Source organism: Bufo gargarizans, chromosome 1 (assembly GCF_014858855.1).
Source record: "Bufo gargarizans isolate SCDJY-AF-19 chromosome 1, ASM1485885v1, whole genome shotgun sequence".
Classification (NCBI taxonomy): domain Eukaryota; kingdom Metazoa; phylum Chordata; class Amphibia; order Anura; family Bufonidae; genus Bufo; species Bufo gargarizans.
Window position 1 is genome coordinate 410626074 of NC_058080.1, and position 21329 is coordinate 410647402.

The following is a 21329-nucleotide window of genomic DNA, read 5'->3' on the forward strand; positions in this document are numbered from 1 at the left end:
TCCACGGTTCTGCAGCTCTGTTCCCACACCAGACGCTTATCCACCATCTCCATTGATAACTTCCTACACGGAACAGAAACAGGACAGAGTGTTGCTTTCACTCTCTTCTTTTACATGTGTAAGGCCTTATGCACACGACCGTTCCGTTTTTTGCAGTCCGCAAACTGCGGATCCGCAAAAACACAGAAGCCGCCTGTGTGCCTTCCGCAATTTGTGGAACGGAACGGGAGGCCCATTGTTGAAATGCCTATTCTTGTCCGCAAAACGGATAAGAATAGGACATGTTATATTTTTTTGGCGGGGCTATGTAACTGAGCAACGGATGCGGACAGCACACTGAGTGCGGCTCAGAGGCGGACCAAAACAACGGTCGTGTGCATGAGGCCTAAGATGAAATGTTGCTATCCAGCCTTTTGACTAATGGCCATGGCCAAGAGAATGCTACTGTGCATCAAGCAGAACATTTTCAGTTAGATTTTTCCCTGCCAGCTACAACTGGCAACATAGCCACAATGACATGAATATTGTGGCTGCACTGTATTTGGGGAATAAAACACATGCACCCTGCATGGCACACATAATAAATGTAGTGGTGCTGACCGTGTCCCCGAGAGTGTGTGCATATTTCAAACATTCTTTTGTGACTTACAGCAACACAACAGTCTGCCTTTGTGCCACTTGATCTCCAACATTCCAACTAAAATGCTACCTTGCATATGATGGAGCAACTGTATGATCAATATAAAGTTGTCAATAATTACATCATACATTAAACCACCACGGCAGGGATGCACTATTTTGAATTCCTGCTGTCAGGAATTTACCGAGCCGAGATTGTTTTATGTATTAACCAATTACATCTACTGATTTAGCTTCTTACAGTTTACCTGGTATTCTGACTGCGGCATGTTTCTGGATTAACCCCTCGCCCGTTGTTTTTGTACTATCCTTCTCTCCTGGTTTTGACTCTGCTTGTCCACTGCTGTTTGCACTCCTGTCATTCTGGTAGGTCTGTTTCTGGCAAGCTTGCACCAGTTTTATGCTTACTCCACAGACGTTTCCTGGGTCACCAGAAGCTAAGTCCATCTGATCTTGCAGCAGGCGCTGGTGAAGTATCTATGGGTGGCTTTCGCTTCCTGCCAACCAGAGTGTTTAAAGAAGACTGGTAGCAGTTTCTAAGTTTGCTGGCTGTGGTTCTAGATGGTGACCATAGTATTTTTAGACAGTGGCAGCTCATCTGGGATCTGTGTTGAGTAATCAGTCTCTTGGAACACACCATCAGATTTGTGAGTAGGGACAACAATGTAAGTAAACATTTACAAGAATAGGTGAACTACTGTGGTGGATGCAATCAACACAATCTGACTAAACCCTCTCTCTGATGTTAAAATGAGACTTTAGCCAATATATCCTTGTATTAAGGACATACCGGAGCCTGCGCACCACGTCAAGGTATCTCAAGTTGCACGGGACCTAACGCTAACCTACCTGTGCTGTAAGGGCAGTACCAGGGGCCAGTGGGCGAATTACAGAAGCGTAAGGTCCGACTCACAGCAAACAGCTCCCGGTTGCCTCCAGTGTGAAACCACACATGCAATGGGAGGGGGGAGGAGGCTGTGAGTCCCACCCACGGTTGACTAATATGACGCAGGCCTCACAGGTCTACCTAAAGATGAATGAATGAAAATCAAGGCACATTTAGTTTGGAGTTTATACACCTCCAAGCATACATATAAAAACTACATAACAAGATAAGGTGGTCTTAAGAGGCAGGAAATGCTCAACCCTATATGCAGTTGTGCGTCTATACCCAGGGGAGCAAATCCTGCACATGTGCAGGATTAGGAGGAGTTGGTGGTGGAGGGGGACATGGCACATCACAGGCACATCTAGAGAATGATACTGACACTGTTTGTGGTACAGATGATGATGATCAAGACAATATTGGCTATGACCAACTATCACAGTGTGGGGCAGAGAATGAAACAAATTGGTTCCCAGGCATGATGGCAAGCATGGTAAGCTGCATTTTGGTTGCTGCTGATGAGCATATTGTTAGCATCAAGTAAAGGGGTGGCTATTGAATGCCCATGCTTTTAGACAATCATTGTTAAAAGAAAATTGGGAATTTTTTTTCTTGATTCAAAAAAGAAGACTGAACTGGCATATTACTAGTGACGAGAGGCAGGGGCAATATTCAAATTTGCAATATTTTGCGAATATTTGGTACAATATTCGTCATATATTTGAGAATTTTCAATTTTCTAGATCACGAAAAATCGGCAATGTAATATTTGTGTAATGCGTGTGAAATACAGGCGTGGGTCACTATAGCTACAATTTTCAAGCTGCTAGAAGTTTCCTGAGACTGGAGAAAATGGTTGGCACGGCAGAACATTACAATAGCTTTATATGCAGCTAGAGTGCTCCAATAGATTCGCAAATGCGAAATCGACACCAATGAATATTTTGGCGCAATATGTTCAACTTCACATTTTAACATGTCTGGTACTTTTTTTTTTTTTTTTTTATAAATATTTCTTTATTGTTATACAAAACACATTAAATATACAGTATCAGACCGTCCAACGGGTCATTACAATAATCATTCACATTAACTTTTTACCCCTAGCACCCCCCCCAACCCAACCCCCCCACCCAAGTGCATCACTATTTATAATGACAGTATATGGTACTATTTATAATGACAATATATGGCAATATTTATTTTTCCTTTCCCTTTCTTCCTCCCTCCTTCTTCTTTTTCCCTTTTTTAAATTTCCCTTTATTACCATCGTCTCAAAAATAATCATCTATAGATTGAATGCCGTCAGAAAAGGATGAAAAAAAGGAAAGAAAAACATTCCATTCTTATTTTATACATACCCAAATATTTTTACTCCCCAATTTCCCTCCCTCCCACCTCCCTTGGGGGGGGGGGGGGGGGAGGGGGAGACGTGCAATACAAAAGATAAGGCCCTCCATCACCCGTTCTTCTTTAATCATGTCCTCTACTGCTTTTCTCCACTGCCGAACTGTTGGAGGGTCAACCCCTACCCATTTCTTAAGTATTAAGAGTCTAGCTTGAAATAAAACCTTACTAAGGACCATACTTATGTCTCTATTTAGACCCAGATGTTCGGTTGCCCCCAGAATACACGTAATCGGATCTTCTGATATTTGAACCTTCAAAATTCGATATATAGTATCTGTTATTTCTGTCCAATATCTAAACAATCTGGGGCATCTCCAGAAGCAATGCATTAAGTCAGCTCTCTCTCCCCCACATTTTACACAGTCATCCGAGGATCTAACGCCCATTCTTTTCAATATCCATGGGGATCTATGCAACCTATGAACCACAAAAAATTGTGAAATCTTATGTGAACCCCTGTTTGAGACTCGAGAATAATTCTTTAATGCATCGTTCCATTTTTCTTCCGTAAAGAATTCCAGTTCATTCTCCCATTTTTTCCTAGCTAATATTGTAACCCGTTTCTTTTTTCCCCACCATCAATATCTTATATCTTTTTGCCGTTATTCCTCTTCTTTCACCCAGATTAGTAAATTTGTGTAATATCTCAGATCTTTCCATCTTATATTTATCCTCTTGCATAACTGACCTCAATGCATTCCTAAGCTGAAAGTATTTATATATGTCCTTATACGGTATACCGAACTCTCTAACCATTGTATTAAAGTCTTTCAATTTACCCTGTTCGAATATCTGGTTTAAGTATTTCATCCCATACCCCACATGTCTGGTACTTATTAGTGATTGGTGCACTAAGTATTGTTGTGAACTTGTGACATGACAGCACTATGTCTGTATGTATGTACCGTATTTTTCGCCCTATAAGACGCACCGGCCCATAAGACGCACCTGGGTTTTTGGGGAGGAAAATAAGAAAAAAAATATTTTTAACCAAAAAGGTGTGCTGTGTGTTTGGTGGGTTTGGAACTAATGGTGGTCTGTGGATGGCACTATTACTGGGGATCTGTGGATGACGGACACTGTTATGGGGGGGATCTGTGGATGACGGACACTGTTATGGGGGGGATCTGTGGATGACGGACACTGTTATGGGGGGATCTGTGGATGACGGACACTGTTACGGGGGGGATCTGTGGATGACAGACACTGTTACGGGGGGGATCTGTGCATGACGGACACTGTTACAGGGGGATCTGTGGATGACGGACACTGTTACAGGGGGATCTGTGGATGACGGACACTGTTACAGGGGGATCTGTGGATGACTGACACTGTTACAGGGGGATCTGTGGATGACTGACACTGTTACAGGGGGATCTGTGGATGACGGACACTGTTACAGGGGGATCTGTGGATGACGGACACTGTTACAGGGGGATCTGTGGATGACGGACACTGTTACAGGGGGATCTGTGGATGACGGACACTGTTACAGGGGGATCTGTGGATGACGGACACTGTTACAGGGGGATCTGTGGATGACGGACACTGTTACAGGGGGATCTGTGGATGACGGACACTGTTACAGGGGGATCTGTGGATGACGGACACTGTTACAGGGGGATCTGTGGATGACGGACACTGTTACAGGGGGGGGTCTGTGGCTGGCACTGTTACAGGGGGGTGGGATCTGTGGCTGGCACTGTTATGGGCTGGGGGGATCTGTGGGTGGCACTGTTATGGGCTGGGGGGGATCTGTGGGTGGCACTGTTATATATGTGCCATCCACAGACCCCCCCAGCCCATAACAGTGACATCCACAGACCCCCCCAGCCCATAACAGTGACATCCACAGACCCCCCCCCAGCCCATAACTGTGCCATCCACAGATCGCAGCCCCCGCCCCCCCCCCCCTGGCGCCGCCGCCAGTATACAAATATAAGATGTTATATTGATTTATTGGTTATTAAACATGCCCCCTCAGTCCTATTACTACCTTATATCCTAATCGCATCTGTAGAATTCAGGCAGGCCATGCGGGCGGCCGGCGCGTCCCTCAGTGACGTCACTTGCCTGCGCCGCCTGCTTCATTCATAAAGTAGGCGGCGCAGGCACATGACAAGACTTGCTGCTGCCCGCCCGGCCTGCATGAATTCTACAGATGCGATTAGGATATAAGGTAGTAATACGACTGAGGGGGCATGTTTAATAACCAATAAATGACTATGACATCTTAAATTACTATACCGGAGCGGCGGGGCGGGGATACCACACTGACTGCACCGCCCCGCCGCTATTGCCGGCCCCAGCTCCTCCTCCCAGTCCCTCCCCGAGTCCCCGCTCGCATCTACATCGCAGCTTGCGATGTAAAAACGGCAAGCATTCGCCCCATAAGACGCAGGGGCATTTCTTCCCCGTTTTGGGGGAAGAAAAAGTGCGTCTTATGGGGCGAAAAATACGGTATGTATCATAAATAAATACATGCATAAATACAGCACTATGCTTTTAGCATGTATGTATGGACAGCAGAACTTATCAGCTACACTATATCACTATCTAACCTACACTGACTATCTCCCACTAACTATCTGTATTATATATATATGAGCTAACTAACTATCTATCTATCTAATGTAATGACACAGTAAAGCACAGAGCACAGCAATAACACTGCTGTCTCTCTCAGATCTGCAAACACTGAATACAAGGGATCTGGGGAGGTTCTTATATAGTAAGGGGTAGGCAACTTTCCTATTGGTTGCTAGGGATGTTGCTAAGCTCATACAAAGACATTGCAGCCTTCTCATGGGCCCTCAAGCAAGAAGAGAGGTTACTGTTGAAAGAAAATCTAGAATATTCGAAATTACGAATATATAGCACTATATTCTAAATATTCACAAATTCTCAAAGTGCCGATATTCGCGAATATTATTCGCTATTCTATTATATAAGCCCAACACTACATTACCAGGATATCCTCTGTATCTCAGTTTTCACTGGGAAGATGCCTGCCAGATCCATGCCTGGTAGGCCCTTGCCCACTCCTGCTGAGCCACTACTCCACTGTCTCTACCAGTGCCATTGCTTTATCAAGTAGCAGAAGCAGCAGCAACAAGTACAGTTTGCTAAACATGATGGAACAGTTTTTTCAACTGCTGCTTCAACAGGCAGCTCATAAGCAAACTGATATTTAGTGTCTGAATGACCAGATTCAGTCATACCTGGGCTGTGCCCTTTCTCTGGCAAATACCCTGATCTCTAACCTTACAGATTTCTCGGTCAGCAGATTGCACCAGTGGCAAGAACAGCCTTAGTTTGTCACTACTATCTGCTTTCCCATAGCTACATACATTGCTGTCACTTTGACATTACTAATATTGCAATGACATTAAACAGCTTGAAAGGTATTGGATACAGTCCAAGGAGACCTCAAAGTGACGGACATGACTTTTCAGGGCGATTGTGGCACCTTCAGTTCAGGCCAAATGAAAGGGGTTTTCCGATGTTCTTATATCGATGACCTATCCTCTGTTCAGTATCTGATCAGTGGAGGTACGACACCCGGGACCCCACCGATTAGCTGTTTGAGGAGGCCACGGCCTTCTCTCTGTTTTTTTCTAGGCCGGGAGTGACAACACATTCATGTGTGATATGGCCTAGGAGTAGCTCAGCCCCATTCAAGTGAATAGGGCTGAGAGTAATACCAAGCACAGCCGTTATACAATGTACTGAGCTGTGCTTGGTAAGCTACGAGAAGGCAGCGGTGATTACAGCGGATTGGCAGGGGTCCCGGGTTTCATGCCCCAACCGATCAGATACTGATGACCTATCCAGAGGACAGGTCATCAATTAAAAATCCTAGAAAACCCTTTTAAAATCTTACCACCAAACTGTCAAGATAGTCCCATAAAAGAGGTGCAATATTCTTTAATGTACATAGCAGTTGTCTAGTTTCCTAATCATGTCATATACATGGTTTTCAGAACCAATCTAACCCCAAACTAAGCATAGGTGTAATGACATGTAATTAATATGTTTTATTATTCTTTTTTGTATAGGATGAACTAGAAAAAGTATTGAAGCAAAGTGGAAGGAAGCTTGTTGTTGTTTGTTTTACCTCTGGTCACTGTGGACCATGCAAAACAACAACTCCCCGCATTGAGGTAACTGGAAGATTGGGGTTTAATACATGTCTCGTTTTTTTTCACTGTGATTTATATTGTCCCCTGCTAAAAGTAAATTACCTATCCAGTTTCTTCTTGTAGGCACTGGTAAAAAGGGGTATGGTTTTAGAGTCATGGTTTCACATGGTTAGTAACAGGGCAACAGAATTCCATCAAGCAAGCAGGTATTTTCAGCAGTTAGCAATAAGCCCTGACGTATAGTAAATAGGGCTATGTAACTCAGGATTGGCAAAGGATAAGTAATGCAATGTTTGTTTAGGCCTCATTCACATGATCGTATTTTTGGTCCACATCCGATCCACATTTTATGCAGATTGGATGCGGACCCATTAATTTCAATAGGTCTGCAAAAAATGCTGACAGAACACCATGTGCTGTCCACGTCTGAATGTCCATTCCGCAGTCCTGCAAAAAAGTTAGAACATGTTCTATTCTTGTCCATTTTGTGGACAAGAATAGGCATTGTTACAATGGTTCAGCAAAAGCAGAACTTCACACGGGGGCGTCATCCGTATTTTTAGCAGATCCACATTTTGCGGACCACAAGATACGTACGGTCATTTGAATGCACCAATACGGTAACCACACCAGCACAATAGTGAGTGCAGCTCTGGAGTATAATACAGGATGTATCTCAAGGTCAGTACAAGATAAGTAATGTACAGTATGTACACAGTAGCTCCACCTGCAGAATGGTGAGTGCAGCTCTAGAGTAAAATACAACATACAGTACAGACCAAAAGTTTGGACACACCTTCTCATTCAAAGAGTTTTCTTTATTTTCATGACTATGAAAATTGTAGATTCCCACTGAAGGCATCAAAACTATGAACTAACACATGTGGAATTATGTACATAACAAAAAAGTGTGAAACAACTGAAAATATGTCATATTCTAGGTTCTTCAAAGTAGCCACCTTTTGCTTTGATTACTGCTTTGCACACTCTTGGCATTCTCTTGATATATGCACTGTATATATGCAGCACAACTTCTGTATGGTATTTACCTCCTCAGAAATCAGGAGCAGCATTTATCCCCCTCTTGATAAAAAGCTCTACACCTGGATGTACGCAAATAGCATCTGCTTTGCCTCTGGGCTGGAGCTCACACTGCTTTTGCCATGCTCCATACCCAGTATTCATTGCAGCTGTAAACTGTTGGTAGAAATCCTGGCACCTGTCTATTAACTAACGATTCCTTAATATGGTATACAAAAACTATTTTAAACAAAACTACATTTCCCAGAAATAGTACCACCTTTGTCCACGGAATGGGTCTGATATTGCAGTTTTGCTTCTCAGACTCATTCACTTGAATAAGGCTGAGCTGTAATACCAGACGTGGCTCGTGGACAACGTGGCACTCTTTCAGGGAAGAAAACAACCATGTTCCTTACTTTAACTGCTGATTCTTTCAAACTACTTACTTACCTGTTTTCGGACACTAGCTCCCAGCTCCCAGCTCTATAGCCTCCGCTGCTCCGCTCAGGTCCCGAAATTTAAACTTCCACCTTTAAAACTACAACCCCTTTAAAATTTCTAACAGAACACGTTTGTTTCTTTCAGTTGATGAGCCAACAGATGCCTGATGTTGTGTTTGTTTTCATTGATGTTAAAAAAGCAGACGTAAGTAGCAAAATTCAATGGAACTGTAACTGTATAAAATTGTATATTTTTTCCAAAGCTGAGAGCAATGCTGCCCTACTAGAATTATTTTGTGTTTTACTTTTAGGAATTCGTAGAGAGATATGAGATCGTTGGAGTACCAACATTTTGTTTCTTCAGAAATATGTGTCAGGTACAATAGGCTTGTATTTACAAAGTTCTTAGTCAATGACTAGATTTTCTTTCTATTAATAAAGCAGTTGTCATGCCCAAATAAATGCCCCCCAAAAATGCACTCTTCTGTCCACAGTTCCACAGTTTGGTCCCCATTAGGACCAGAAGTACAGTAGCTTGGTCATGTGACTGCTGCAGCTATTCACTGGCCTCAGCAGTCACATGTGCTAGAACAGAACAGTGGGGCTTTGAACAGGTATAGTTCTATCCATGGACACAACGGATCTTTGGGTGCTGCCATTGAGTGCCTCCTTGTGTAATCTTGTGTAATCTCATGGTTCGCTGAAACAAAAAACCTCTATGTGTCTCCATTTAAATTAAATGCAAATGGGTGGGTTTCTGTATCGGGCTGTCCTAATTTGGACAATTTCTTCACTCGATGTATGCAGTTCCCAATCTACCGTAATATTTAAGTGAGTTTTTTTGGGGGGAAAAACTGTGATCCAAATAAATAAACCCATGGGACAACAACTGTTGAAAGTACCAGTCCATTCAGCCCACTACCAAGTCATTTCCACCTGGGCACAGACATTAGCCTTGTATGGTTCAGTACATCCTCCTGGTGCACAAGTTACTTTAACTTCTGCCCATTTTGCAGCTTCCAAAAAAAAATATCTTGTTCTTCTGACCATATAATTTGGTATATTGCACATGTATACAACTTAATATTTCATGACTCTTTTTTAAACTCTGCAATTAAAAGTAATTTGTTTTCTGGAAAATACTTATGGTAATTTAAGTCCCTGATACAGCAATTACCAACAGAGACAGAATTTTAATAACTTGTTTGTTCCATTCTAGCTGTACCGATTCCAAGGTGGAAATGCTGACTTCCTATGCAGCAAAGTTGAAGAGCTAAGGTTCCAGATATAACTTGTTGCAGTTTCAAGTAAATAAAGACATCTTCGAGATAACAAATCTGTAGTCGGTATTTTTTTTTTACCACATATAACCAATATGGTTGACTAATATGATTATGTAAAAAAGACACACCACTATTACCTAACAAAGAGTGAGATAATTACAATATCATATCACAGCATCTGTGGCCCCACATCTCTTCTAATATAAGACTATGGTGGGCCATACTATCATTATACATTCTTCATAATGGAAGATGATTGAAGATGGTCTGTAGTGATCCGTGTGTAATCATATTCCAGCTGCATGAAGTGTCTCATTTTAGGCAGCAGTAATGGATCTTATGCTCACCTAAGAGAAATGAGTCTATAGTTCTGCTTGGGCTGAAGCTGTACACAGACATTTAGGTATTTACCATAACTTTTTCCTTGCAGGATAATAACATAAAAGGTGCTTCAAAGTAACATGTACATTTCATTTTCAAGTGATTTTCATATTATTTGGATAAAAGTGACAGTACCTTCTAAAATAACCCCATAAAAATTTGAAAAACCCTCCCAAAGATCTCTTTATTGTAGATTTTGAATGTATGTCTGAAGTAAATATAGTTGCCGCACAACTGAGGTGAGGGTACATATATTTTTTTGGGGAGGGGCATTAACAAACAGCAACTTCAACATTTTTTAAGAGATTTTTTTTTTTACGGCATTACCTGTGTGGTATAGATAACTTGATAACTTTATTCTATGGGTCAGTACGGATATGATAATACCTAATTTATATTTTTATTATTTTCTACCAGCATAATAAAAACACTTGGTTTTACAAAATGATTTGATTTTGTGTCGTGTCATTCCAAGACACAGAGCATTTTTATTTTTACGATGACGTAAATGCGTAAGGTCATGTTTTTGCGGGCCAATTCATAGTTTTCATTGGTAACATTTTTTTTTTATTGCTTTTTATTCTGTTGTTTATAGTACAGGCCATTATGGATGCAGCCTGTCGAGGGTTGCCACTTTTCCAAACAAAAAATACCACCCAAGTTGGCACAGGTAAAAACGCATGTGGTTTGAGGTGGTGGCTTTTGTTCATACTTTGAGTTTTGCAGCATTCTTGTTTTTTACGTTTTCTGCTGTCATTTTTAAAATAAGATGAAGCCAAAAAATATTGACAAGGTTTTGTGTGTAACAGGTGTTATTGAATAAGCTGTTATGGAGAAGCAAATAATCACAAAGCCATGAAAAATACCCTACACCTCTTTCTGTGGTGCCCCTGTGCCATGCAGCAATGTGCAGGAGGCAAGCTTACTGTAGTTTTCAGAACTAGTTTGCTTTGTAAAACTATATGAAAACAATAGTTTTTTGGAGACAGTCAGTGAGTGAAAATGTATTTTCTGTCAGAAGTCTTTTTCATAGATACCATATTTTTTACTTTATAAGACGCATCAGACTGTAAGAAACACTGCAGGTTTAGGCAATAGAAACAATTTTCTAGGTAATCTTTGAAGGGCATGTAGTTTACTGAAGTGGAGGGGTCAAGGTAGTAACTTTAGGGTGTACTGTATGGGGGGGATAGTTTTGGTGAGCTCCCGTTACTCTTATTGTGTCATCTGCTTACCATTGTACCAACCAGCAATGGTGCATGTAGTCATCTCATTAAAAGTACCTATCCAAATAAATGTGTCTCCTGTCATTCCTCTTTAGTGTCCTGCCATGCTTGTTCTTCTGCTTGTATTTGTCTGTGTGACACACACACACAGAGGTCTGGTTCACATACAGCTCTGATATACACACACAGCACTGCCATACACAGATACAGCTCTGCTACATATAGATACAGCTCTGCAATACACATACAGCCCTTCTACACACACGGCTCTGCTACACCCATACAGCCCTGGTACACCCATATACACACATACAGTACTACCACACACACACATGTATCTTTAATAAAAACTCATAATTTCCTGCACTACTGCAAGCTGTATAGTTCTTCTGTTCTGACTCCTCCCATTGATGACATAATCAAAGGTCCTTAAGCTGTACTTGGAATTTGTATTTCCTTTCAGTACAGCTGTAAGACTTTTCTACCCATCTGCTCTCCTGCTGCCACTGATCATGCAGATTGGTGTTGGTAGGAAGTGTGTGCAAATGCACAGCTCTCTCAGTGATCGGGGAAAAGCACAGCATGTGCACTCTGCCAGATCATTAAGGAAGCAGTAAGGGGGTCTGGTCATGCTGGATCTCCCTGACTGCCGTTTATAAGACACAGGCACTTATTAGCAAGATCTTGCTTAAAAAGTATGTCTTATAAACCGAAAAATACAGTATATAAAACAAAATAAATATATTACATTCCTCTCTAGTGATAGACATTAGAGATGAGCGAATTTCATATTTTGAAATTTGTTCACGCTTCATTTACTGGTAAAAGTTGAATAGCGTTATGGATTCCGTTACCACGGACCATATCGCAATTCTGTAGAGGAATGCCTTTCGAGGCATTCCGTTATTCATTCCATTATAATAGAAGTCTATGGGCTGCAAAACGGATCAGTTCAGTTTCCGTTATGCAGGGAGTCCTCTCCTGCATAACGGAAACGGGGCGGACCGGTTTTGCAGCCCAATATACTTCTATTATGACAGAGTGAATAACGGAATTCCTCTAAAGGCATTCTGTTATGCATTCCGTCATAGAATTGAGTTATGGTCTGTGGTAACGGAATCCATAATGCAATTCACGTTTTTACCAGTAAACGAAGCATGAACGAATTTCATAACCTGAAATTCGCTCATCTCTAATAGTTATTATTACTAATAATGTATCATGGAACAGGTATTGCTAGAGAAGCAGTCTGCATATTATATGGAAAAGATAGGACATGGACAGGATAGGAACAGTATAAAACGTAAACTTGATGGTTCTGTGTGTGGGGGAAGTGCTAGTGTTTGATGCGTGACTTATTTGACACTGTGATCTGTATGTTATTAAGCGCCTGGTTCATGGTGTCAAGATAAAGCCTAATGGGGTGATTAGATGGGTTAGCAATCATATTCTCACTCCTTTCCTGCAAAAAAGACACCCCATATGTGACAGTCAGAGCGAAAGTATGCTCTCTGATTGATGAAGGAGATGGGAACACATAACATGCACAGAAGTCTATGTTACCCTCACCCTGTGGTAATGTACAGTTAGACCGGGATAGAGGATCATTCTATCCTCCATGCAGCTTATCAGCCCCCCCCCCCCCCGCCTCCACTCTGGCTGTTATTAATATTTCAGGCTACCAGTTACAAATGTGGTCTTTATGTAGCTTTCACTGGGATCCATTTCTGACAGCTATCTTGCATGGTCTTGTTTTACATCACTGGCCTCTTTCACACTTGCGTTGTCCGGATCCGGCGTGTACTCCACTTGCCGGAATTACACGCCGGATCCGGAAAAACGCAAGTGAACTGAAAGCATTTGAAGACGGATCCGTCTTCAAAATGCGTTCAGTGTTACTATGGCACCCAGGACGCTATTAAAGTCCTGGTTGCCATAGTAGTAGTGGGGAGCGGGGGAGCGGTATACTTACAGTCCGTGCGGCTCCCAGGGCGCTCCAGAGTGACGTCAGAGCACCCCATGCGCATGGATGACGTGCCATGGGATCACGTGATCCATGCGCTTGGGGCGCCCTGACGTCACTCTGGAGCGCCCCGGGAGCCGCACGGACGGTAAGTATGCTGCTCCCCCGCTCCCCACTACACTTTACCATGGCTGCCAGGACTTTAGCGTCCCGGCAGCCATGGTAACCATTCAGAAAAAGCTAAACGTCGGATCCGGCAATGCGCCGAAACGACGTTTAGCTTAAGGCCGGACCCGGATCAATGCCTTTCAATGGGCATTAATTCCGGATCCGGCCTTGCGGCAAGTCTTCAGGATTTTTGGCCGGAGCAAAAAGCGCAGCATGCTGCGGTATTTTCTCCGGCCAAAAACGTTCCGGTCCTGAACTGAAGACATCCTGATGCATCCTGAACGGATTTCTCTCCATTTAGAATGCATTAGGATAAAACTGATCAGGATTCTTCCGGCATAGAGCCCCGACGACGGAACTCTATGCCGGAAGAAAAGAACGCAGGTGTGAAAGAGCCCTAAGGCTACTTTCACACTTGCGTTTAGGTGCGGATCCGTCTGGTATCTGCACAGACGGATCCGCACATATAATGCAAACGCTTAGATCCGTTCAGAACGGATCCGTTTGCATTACCATGAACAAAAAAATGGTAATGCAAACGGATCCGTTTTGACTTTACATTGAAAGTCAATGGGGGGTGGATCCATTTGAAAATTGAGCCATATAGTGTCAAATTCAAACGGATCCGTCCCCATTGACTTCCATTGTAACTCTGGACGGATCCGTTTGCCTCTGCACGGCCAAGCGGACACCCGAACGCTGCAAGCAGCGTTCAGGTGTCCGCCTGCTGAGCGGAGCGGAGGCCAAATGCTGCAAGACTGAGGCATTCTGAGCGGATCCGCATCCACTCAGAATGCATTAGGGCTGGACGGATGCGTTCGGGGCCGCTTGTGAGAGCCTTTAAACGGAACTCACAAGCGGAGCCCCGAACGCAAGTGTGAAAGTAGCCTTAGATTGTCAGCTTTGAAACAAAACTAGGTTTACATCTCTATCTGCTACCCAGCCTGAGATACAGTATTAAGAACAGTATTTCAGCCAGCAAACAGTGAATGGTAGAAAATAATAAAATGTTTAGTTAATTTGTAAATACTTTGCTTTACTTATCTTGCATTGCTCCTGATAAGTAATTATAGTCTAGAGGTGCATTAGAAGCAGTTGGTTAGCCTGTTGTCAGACAGTCCAAACAGATCCTATAATGTAGTAGAAGAGCAAGCCTATTCTTCATCAGTTTCGGACAACAGTAAGGGTACATTCAGTAAGGGTACAGCCACACAAGTTAGGTTTCCTTAAGCAGTTTTGGAAGCTAAAACCAAAAGTGACTTTAAAAAACTGCATCAGGAAACCTGATTGTGTGGCAGTAACTTTAGGAAAGGACTGTTTGGAGAGTTAGAATATCATACAATGACTTTGGATGGCAGTAGCTCTTCAGGGCCACTAAGCATGACTACCGAAGTAGCCACCATTATTTTTGCAGTCTTAACACGTTAACACAACAAAAAACATTACAATGATATAACACATCCTGTTAAAGTGACCGTCCTGGTGCATGCTACATCTGAATCTGCACTGGCTATTAGATTTAGAAGGCAAGAGGGATCCTGAAAGAAGGAACCTCTCTATTAACTTTAAACAATATAAAATGACATATTAGGAGAACAGCAAAGTATGGTCTTCACATGGTTTCTCTGGTGTTATAGTAAAAGTCAGTATAAAATCATTACAGTAAAAGTCAATGCATTGATATAGGATCTAGCACTATGGAAGAGTTTTCTGGAACTCTAACATTAATCACCTATACTATCCCCTGCCGATCTGGCTTCTACCTCATGGGCTCTTTTCCCTTTCTGGATCAACTTTGCAGACTGAATTGGATGGACATATGTTTTTTTTTATCCATATAAGCTATGTTACTATGATTATCATGATGAGGTGCTATGCCTGCTACTGTAGCCATTGAATTAGCTAACAAACCGATGTCTACTTAATCTTTATCGTTTTGATTGGACACCAATGCCAAGGTCTGTATTGCACTAACAGATTATCTGACCAAGATCGGTGTGTGTAAATGGACATCTGACCAATAATTGGTCAGAAAATCTGTCAAATAATCTGTTGGTGTAATACAGCCCTAAGTCCTCGGAAAAAAAAACAACAATTACTCTTTAATAGATTAGGGAACAGGCACAGTTGATTGGTTAATGACTAAATATTAAATGGTTTACAAAGTTAAAACTCCTCCCCTCGGGAATACTGAGTATCTATCTGATGTGTCTCAAACTATGTGTCCCCAAACCATGCAAGCAGCCATGAGATGCACTGAACATTAAAGAAATCAGCCAGCACAAATGTGAGTATGCAATGGTATGGGGCTCTGTGGCTTGCACTTTTATGGAGGCTTTGTAAAAAGATCAAATAACCCTTAAGAGAAAACTTTCCCTAGTAAGAAACTAATCTCACCTTAGCCAATGGACCACCCCTGATGGTGGGGTTTCCCTGTCTGACAGGGGTGGTCCCTGAGCTAAGGTTAGATTAATTTCTTACTAGGGAAAGTTTTCCCGCAGAGTGAGACACAAGCCTCTACACCTCAACACCTAGCGAAGGACCCTCTTCCCTATTCGTTTGTTGTTGTGTTAGTCACAATTGTGGTGGTTGCCATATGTGCAGTAATAGGTGGGCGGCTAATTGGTTTGCCCATGTCTGTGTCATTATCAGCCACCGAGACTGGGGCATATATTTTAACTGAATAATAATAAAAGTTACATTTTAAGGGTCCTATTCTCTTAAGGGTTATTGTATTTTGATTAAAAGGACTAACTCATTATCTCAAAACGTCAGAAAGTGTTAATATTTGAAATAAGATCACTGACTAGCTGGCAAGTGTTTATCCATGTGAGTTTGCACTCATAAGTGTGCCTCCCTGTCTATTTTCATGAGCAACCCTCTTTATTATGTCTATATACTGTACATCTTTCAGATGTGTTGAGTATGATAAGTGTGATAAGTTTTTTTAATTGTCTTCTGGTTTTAATGTAATGCGGCTACTAGATCAGTGTACCATATGCAACAGCAAGAGAAACTGTAGTTTGACTACACATTGCACAAAAAAAGTTACAAAAATCGCCTGTATGACATTTTTGTAAACCAATGAATGAAAGCATGTTCCTTATGATAAACCAATCATAAAAGACATACCTATGTAAAACACTTAAAAGACTTGATGTATTTAAACTAGCACAGATGAAAAGCTAAAAAGAACTGGATCACTGGTTTTATTTTCTCACAGCAATGGACAGCTAGCTTGATAGCTTCCTATGGACATCTCCTTCATTATTTGAGCTATTACTCATTGAATTGCTAATGCTTATTATATTAGTGAAACAATATTACTTATGATTCAAACCTTTTATTTTTATTAACTTTCAAAAGAAATCAAGGCACGTGAAATGGTTATTTAGCAGTTATGATGGCCTTTCCAGTGTTGTCCCCTTTAAGCATCCCAATAAACGCAGCGGGCATGTTGTCAAATCCCCTGGTAATGTGCTCTTGGTACTTTAGTTTACCCTGTGGAAAAAAAATCAGTAAATTCTTGATGACTACTATAATCTAAGTTACCTTAATAGTATTTTATTACATTATACAAAGCCACAGTATATACACCATTAACTAGTAGTACTTTGTCACATGTGAGAAGAAAAAAAAAAAAACATTTTGGAAAGGGATAAAAAAACTTTTACTTACAGCTAGTAGAACCCTATTTGGATTCACATATAGCCATATTCGAAAATGGCAGAGAGAATTGAACATAAATATCCCTATGACAAAATGGAAAAAGCTTATCTAACTTCAATACGGAGCACATCATGCGCTGACCATCATGAGGCTTACTCCAAACATATCTTCAGATGGTATTACACACACCATATAGGCTCTCTAAAATATATAGAGACTCGCTCCACTTATGCTGCAATAAAGTCTGGTACCCTTTTACATATATATTGGGAATGTCCAATTATTACGAGTTTTTTTAAAAAAACTGCACATTTAATCTACTCTACACTTAAGATTAAAACCTTCCTATTGAGACTTGATATTGATAGTTATTCCACTTCCAAAAGAACTGCCACAATTTAACAGCCTTTCTCCAAAGTTTTGTGCAAAACTGGAACTCTTCTTCAACCTCTCATATTTCTCAAATACAGAGGAAGATGAATATTAATTGTAGCTTTGACAAAATGAATGCCAGAAGCAACAATACAACTTGGCTCTCCTCGAGGTACCTCTCATTATTAGACAGCTGTAACGGGGCGCCGAAGGCGCACTCAGCCTCCCATCAGCCGCAGACCTGCTGCTTAGCTTCGGGAGCGAGGATCTGTGTTCGGCCTCCCAGGACGGCTTTGCTAGCTGGGAGGCTCCTTGCTCCAAGGTCTGCCTTGAGAGGCGAGCTGATCACTCGGTGCTCGACTTGTCTGTCTGTCGGTCATGTGACGCTGGCCACCTCACATGACCCTCACTCCCCACTATCACTACAGGCAACCTGCTGGCTACAGGTTGCCTGTGATACTGGTCCATTGGTGCTTCCTTGTTCCTTGGTTCTAGTCTGCGGCTGCTTGTTCTGATTGACCACCTGACCTTGTGACCTCGGCTCGTTCTTTGACCTCGACTTTGTCTCATCCTTTGTACGTATTGCTCTCCTGGATTGACCTCGGCTCTGACTGTTGACTTTACCCGCTCCATTTGTACTCCTGCTTCTCCTGGCTCTGACCCTTGGCTCGTTGACCTTCCGTATCTTTCCTCTGTGCACTTACGTAAGCAAGGGACCGTCGCCCAGTTACGCCCCGTCACCTAGGGCTGGTAGTGTAAGTAGGCAGGGACAGGGGTTGAGGGTGGAGTCACAGTGCACCCTCTTTCCTTCCGCTCTGTTCCCTGACAACAGCTGATTCAGGTTGTGTCGCACTTTTTACATAAGGGACCTAAACAGCTTATCTAAGTTCTCTTCTTTATCTATCTTTCTGTATATTTCATCTCTATACTTATCTATCACATTATTTTCTTTTCTATACTTTACATACAATATATAATATTTTTCTGTCTCTTATCATCAATAAAACGGTTGCTATATCGTAGTCTAATGAAAAATAGTTGTATTATTTAGAAATTCATGTTCACTTATGACTGATTATAACAGTACTCTGATCAACACTATAACAAATTAAACTGTAATGTATAGTGTTTGTCTGTTTGAAACAAAAAAAAAAAAAAAAAACTAGTGAAACAGAAAAAAACATTTGCGTTACTCACAACACATGACAAAGTAGCGCAAAAGGTTTTCTTTTTTAAAGCTGATCATCTCACAAAAGAGAAAAGTTAAGGAAGGAAACATCTGTACATGCTAAGAGCTTATGCACACAGCCACATTTTGACTCCTAATAATAGGTTTGCATAATAGGTTTTCATTTTGAGGCATAAAGAGGTTTCCTCTGTCAGATTCTGTATGAAACCAACAGAAAAAAATAAAATAACATTTGTGGAATGCCTTACTGTCTCCACTTCTGGGGAGAATATCTTAGTATACATGAAGACCCATTAGGGCAGCACATGGTTGTTATATTGGTCCATACTATGGCAGACTTCATACACTCCCAAATGGCTCCATTCCAGTGTGTGCAAGCCCTTAAAACTACTTAAATGACATTAACCACCTGTTATTGATACTATGGGGGGAATGTATCATGAGCGGAATATTTGAAGTCAGTTTTGCTTGAGTCTGGATTTGCGTACTTTGTGCTACATATATCAAATGTTGCATGTTGTGTGATAAACTTATCTTAGGGGTCATTCACATGACTGCATTTTCAGTCCTCATCAGTTCTGCCTTTCCATTCATTTTAGCGGATCCTCAAAGATGATTGTCCTCAAGAAAGATAGAACATGTCCTATTCTTGTTTGTTTTGCGAAATGTGTGGGACCACAAAATGAGGGACGTGCACAGCCAGTATCCATGTTTTGTGGATCTAGAATTTTTAGACCACAAAACGTATACGGTCATGTGAATGGACCCTTAGGGCTCATGCCCACGATAGTGTGCCGGCTGGGCCCGTGCTGCGGACCCCAAAATGCGGTCTGCAATGCACGGGCACGACCGTGGAGCAGACACATGCGGATCGCGGACCCATTCACTGATCCGCGGACCCATGAGATGATCCGCATTGCAAAAAAGTAGTGCATGCACAACTTTTTTATGGTGCGGAGGCACGGCCAGAAACACCACGGAAGCATTCCGTGGTGTTCTGAGCCGTGCCTCTATTCCGCATCTCCGTGATTGTGGACTCATTCAAGTGAATGGGTCCGCGATCTGTGGTGCAAGGTGCACACAGCCGAAGCCCGTGTATTGCAGACTATCTGTATATTTTTCCTAATGGAATGAGATTTTTTTTGCGACTTTTAAAAAAAAGTCTCAGTTATAAATCTCACGTAAAACTCATTAATATAGCATATTTCAAAATTGGTGTGAGTGGTGTAATAATGCAAAAAGTCGCACAATTTGTGGGGCAAGTTAGCCCAGAAATTCGCAAGAGCCCCATTATGCAACTTTTTAAAGCTAGAATTCTGGAGGGAAGGCATGATAATTCAGGGCCTATGTCTAATATAATATAAATTCTTTATTAATAAAAAAAAACTATTATTTTCTAAACAGTGAATATGTTATGACATTGTTTTATAATAGAATTTTTCTCACACAATAGAAAGCATTGGCTTTAAATAATTGCACCCGATTGCAACAGGACCATAATATGGCACTGTAAGAAGGCTATGGGCTTTGCTATACTTCTCTGTATGATTTCTTAGAACCCCACATATGATGCCTATGCCATAGACTGCCTATGGCTCTGTAATACAAAGCTGCAGGGATTTCATGTGCCTCTAACAATTGCAAAAAAACGGTTTTGAAGTGATGAAAATAAATATTTTACCTCAACAACCCATTCCATCAGTTTCTTCAAACCCTCATTATATCTGTTTCGCCAGCGTTGCACCACAAAGCCTTCCATTCGCAGTTCTTGAAAGATTAGAGGAAGGTGGACATATTCTCCTGCAGCAAATCAATGCTGTATTAGTTCATACATCCCTCAATACAATTCTTAAACACACTGGGGGAGTTTTATCAAAACTGGGGTAAATTAGTAACATAGCAACAAATCAGGCTCCACTTTTCATTTTCAGAGCTCCTTTGGAAAAAGAAACGTTGAATCTGATTGGTTGCTATTGGCAGTTTTAGTTTGCACCAGTTTTGACAACTCTTCCCCATTTTGTTATAAAAATTAAATCAAATTTGAAGGGATATCGGAAGAATGTTGCTCCTGGTATCTGCTATCTGACCTTATAGTACACAGCATTTAAAAGGGGTTTCCTCTCTAAGACAAGTCAGTCATAGTAGTGACTCATGTTCCAGCACTCAGCACATTTGGTGCAGTAACTCATCCAGGCAAATCAACAGGAAACTATGAATACTTCATATTTCAGGATTATATATTGCCCACTGATATTACTGGAAAGATGGCAATGCAAGGAATACTACATTTTTTTATGATTCTCTGAATATTGCAGAGAAAGATGTTCTAAAGTTTGTACTACTGTAACAGTACATAAATCCCCCAATCCCACAAGAAGGAAAACAATTTAGGAATGATTTTGTAGCAGAATCATGAAAATTGACAATATAGATCTAACACCAAATTGTACAGCAAGGCCTCTTTTTCCTTTATACTTAAGGCCCATTTTAAAGCAATTCATGGACCAATTGCAATATACCATAAACCGGCTTTCACGC

General features: G+C 41.5%; 2 protein-coding genes across 2 annotated transcripts in view; one reads left to right on the top strand and one right to left on the bottom strand.

The window, feature by feature from the left end:
* Positions 1 to 9876, top strand: part of LOC122932147 (thioredoxin-like) — a 33541-nt gene extending 23665 nt beyond the window's left edge. Inside the window, exons 2-5 of the mRNA XM_044286401.1 lie at positions 6994 to 7098; positions 8686 to 8745; positions 8852 to 8917; positions 9760 to 9876. Coding sequence (XP_044142336.1) covers positions 6994 to 7098; positions 8686 to 8745; positions 8852 to 8917; positions 9760 to 9831 — 303 coding nt within the window. The 3' untranslated portion in view covers positions 9832 to 9876. The remainder of the gene's footprint in view (positions 1 to 6993; positions 7099 to 8685; positions 8746 to 8851; positions 8918 to 9759) is intronic.
* A 7012-nt stretch (positions 9877 to 16888) lies between these two features.
* Positions 16889 to 21329, bottom strand: part of LOC122932156 (prostaglandin reductase 1-like) — a 90881-nt gene continuing 86440 nt past the window's right edge. Inside the window, exons 9-10 of the mRNA XM_044286412.1 lie at positions 20473 to 20591; positions 16889 to 17062 (exon numbers count right to left, since the gene is read on the bottom strand). Coding sequence (XP_044142347.1) covers positions 16949 to 17062; positions 20473 to 20591 — 233 coding nt within the window. The 3' untranslated portion in view covers positions 16889 to 16948. The remainder of the gene's footprint in view (positions 17063 to 20472; positions 20592 to 21329) is intronic.